General features: G+C 39.6%; 1 protein-coding gene across 1 annotated transcript; it reads left to right on the top strand.

The window, feature by feature from the left end:
• Nucleotides 1-74: 74 nt before the first annotated feature.
• Nucleotides 75-1671, top strand: SARC_12464 (hypothetical protein; the record flags this gene model as incomplete). The annotated part of the gene is made up of 3 exons (XM_014293428.1): nt 75-143; nt 1020-1086; nt 1553-1671. Coding segments are annotated over 3 exons (255 nt in total), but the record flags the coding sequence as incomplete, so codon positions are not given.
• Between the last annotated feature and the right edge of the window lie 450 nt (nt 1672-2121).

The raw sequence follows: 2121 nt of genomic DNA, 5'->3' as shown, positions 1-2121 counted from the left end.
TATATATATATATATATATATATATATATATATATATATAGACCTATCACAAGTAATCTGCTAACGAAGTCTTCATGTTCGAAAGCGGGACGCTAAATCGTAAACAGTACGTGATAGAGTTATTCAAGTACTCCTCGTCACTCGTATTGTCAACGGCATACTCTGATGTGTTTGGCTGTTGTCTATGAATGGCGGCGTATGTGTTTGTATTTCTCACTATTAAACTATTTCACACTTTCACATTAATTCACGCTATTGTACGCACTCACTTATATACTTTCCGATTGATTACGCAGCTACGAAAAGTGTTCACTCAAGGATCTGAAGACGAGACCGTTTCCAATCTGTCGTTGGTACGTATATTTGTGGGCAATTAATTGGAAAACTCTTAAACCCTAAAATACACTCCTTATTCGGGGGCGTATGTACAAAGTCCAATAATCGGCATGCACTCGAATTATATTACAGCTGATAATTATATGACCAATTTAGGGTTTTAGGACTAGGGGTTTGGGTTTTGTCCAGTTCTTAGTCGTGTATGGTTTAATTGAGAATTTGATACAGTGAGAGGATATAAAGCATCTCAATCTTGATTTAACAACAGCGGCAGCCACTTTGAAACGATTTTATGGTTTTTTTAGGTTTATGGTTTAAGGATTTAAGGTTGTAGGGTTAGGTTTTGGTGTTTCTACCCCTTCCCAACCACGACAACCAATGGTATAAATAAAACTAGGAGTTCAGAATTTTTGGGGTTTATTGATAATCCCTGAACCTAAAACCTGCCAGTTTTAGCTTTTTAGGGTTAAAACACTCATCCTCATACTTTATATGTGACTATGACTTGTACCAAAAACCCTTTCTAAAACCCTTATCCCTTGTACTTAGTATATAACCCAAACACGGACTCCTGTACTTCGTACGTGACTCAATTGCTATAACCACACTTCAATGATCAAAAGTTAAGTTTAAATAACCTTTAAATTCATAAACCTGGTTTACTGTGTTGTGTCCATTCACAGCAAAGCGATTCATCCGACGATGACGACCCCTTTGCAGAAATTGACGAGGAAGAGTTTACCGAGTATGGTAAGTGCCTCAGAGTTTTTATAAATATTTTATTTCAGAGTTTTTCTATTAATAGATTAGGGTTTAGGGTTTAGCTAATCAGTAGACTGCTTTTAAAGTGTTTCTGTTAGTGTATTATAGACTATTTTTTAGACTGCTCCGATTTAGGGTGTGTAGATTGCCTTCTCTCTCGACCAACAGGCGTATGAGTACACCCAAGACTGGATCTACGGACCAGCCTTACGCTGCCAATCAATGATTGGGTTTAGGGTTTTAGAGTTTTGGGATGTATCTGTGTGTCTATGCCTATGAATTCGCACCAAGTGGAAACTAACAGACAGTACTCGAAGACCCCTAACTACATAAAGAACCCTATATACAAACTCTAAATACTATAAGTAATCTGATCACATAACGCTACAGATAGCCGTATGTATGCATGTACTGTAGTGATTCATGTGTACTCGTGTTATTCTGTACCGCTCAGATGAGAATGAAGCGTACGAGCGTGAACAGTCACTGCACATCACCACTGAGGTGGAGAGTCTGACGGAGCAACTGGAGACTGCCACAGGCACACAGATTGAGGAGGTGGCCGACAAACTGGTGAGTGGCTATGTGGACTGCCTAAACCGGGTTTTATACGGATGCGGATAAACACGGTTTATTGATGGGTGCTATATACGGTAACTCATCCGGCACAGTTGCAATTACTCACATAGGAAGTCAAGTGTAAGTCGGTCACCGCACCACAAACCAAGTCATCGCATTGGCAGGAACTAAATACAGGACAGTCTAATGTCATACAGTCCATCACTTAAGCTTACATCACATGCTCTCTCTCACAGACTAGCATGAGATCATATCATTTGATCCCAATAGTTATACTCCATTGCTCTCTTCCACAGACACGCATGAGATCATATCACTTGATCCCAATAGTTACACTTCATTGCTATCTCCCACAGACACACATGAGATCATACAACTTGATCCCAATAGTTACACTCCATTGCTATCTCCCACAGACACGCATGAGATCAAACCACTTGATCC

This window comes from Sphaeroforma arctica (assembly GCF_001186125.1).
Source record: "Sphaeroforma arctica JP610 unplaced genomic scaffold supercont1.2322, whole genome shotgun sequence".
NCBI classification, from domain to species: domain Eukaryota; class Ichthyosporea; order Ichthyophonida; genus Sphaeroforma; species Sphaeroforma arctica.
Note: the sequence above shows the minus strand (reverse complement) of the source record. Positions and strands in the feature narration are given on the sequence as shown.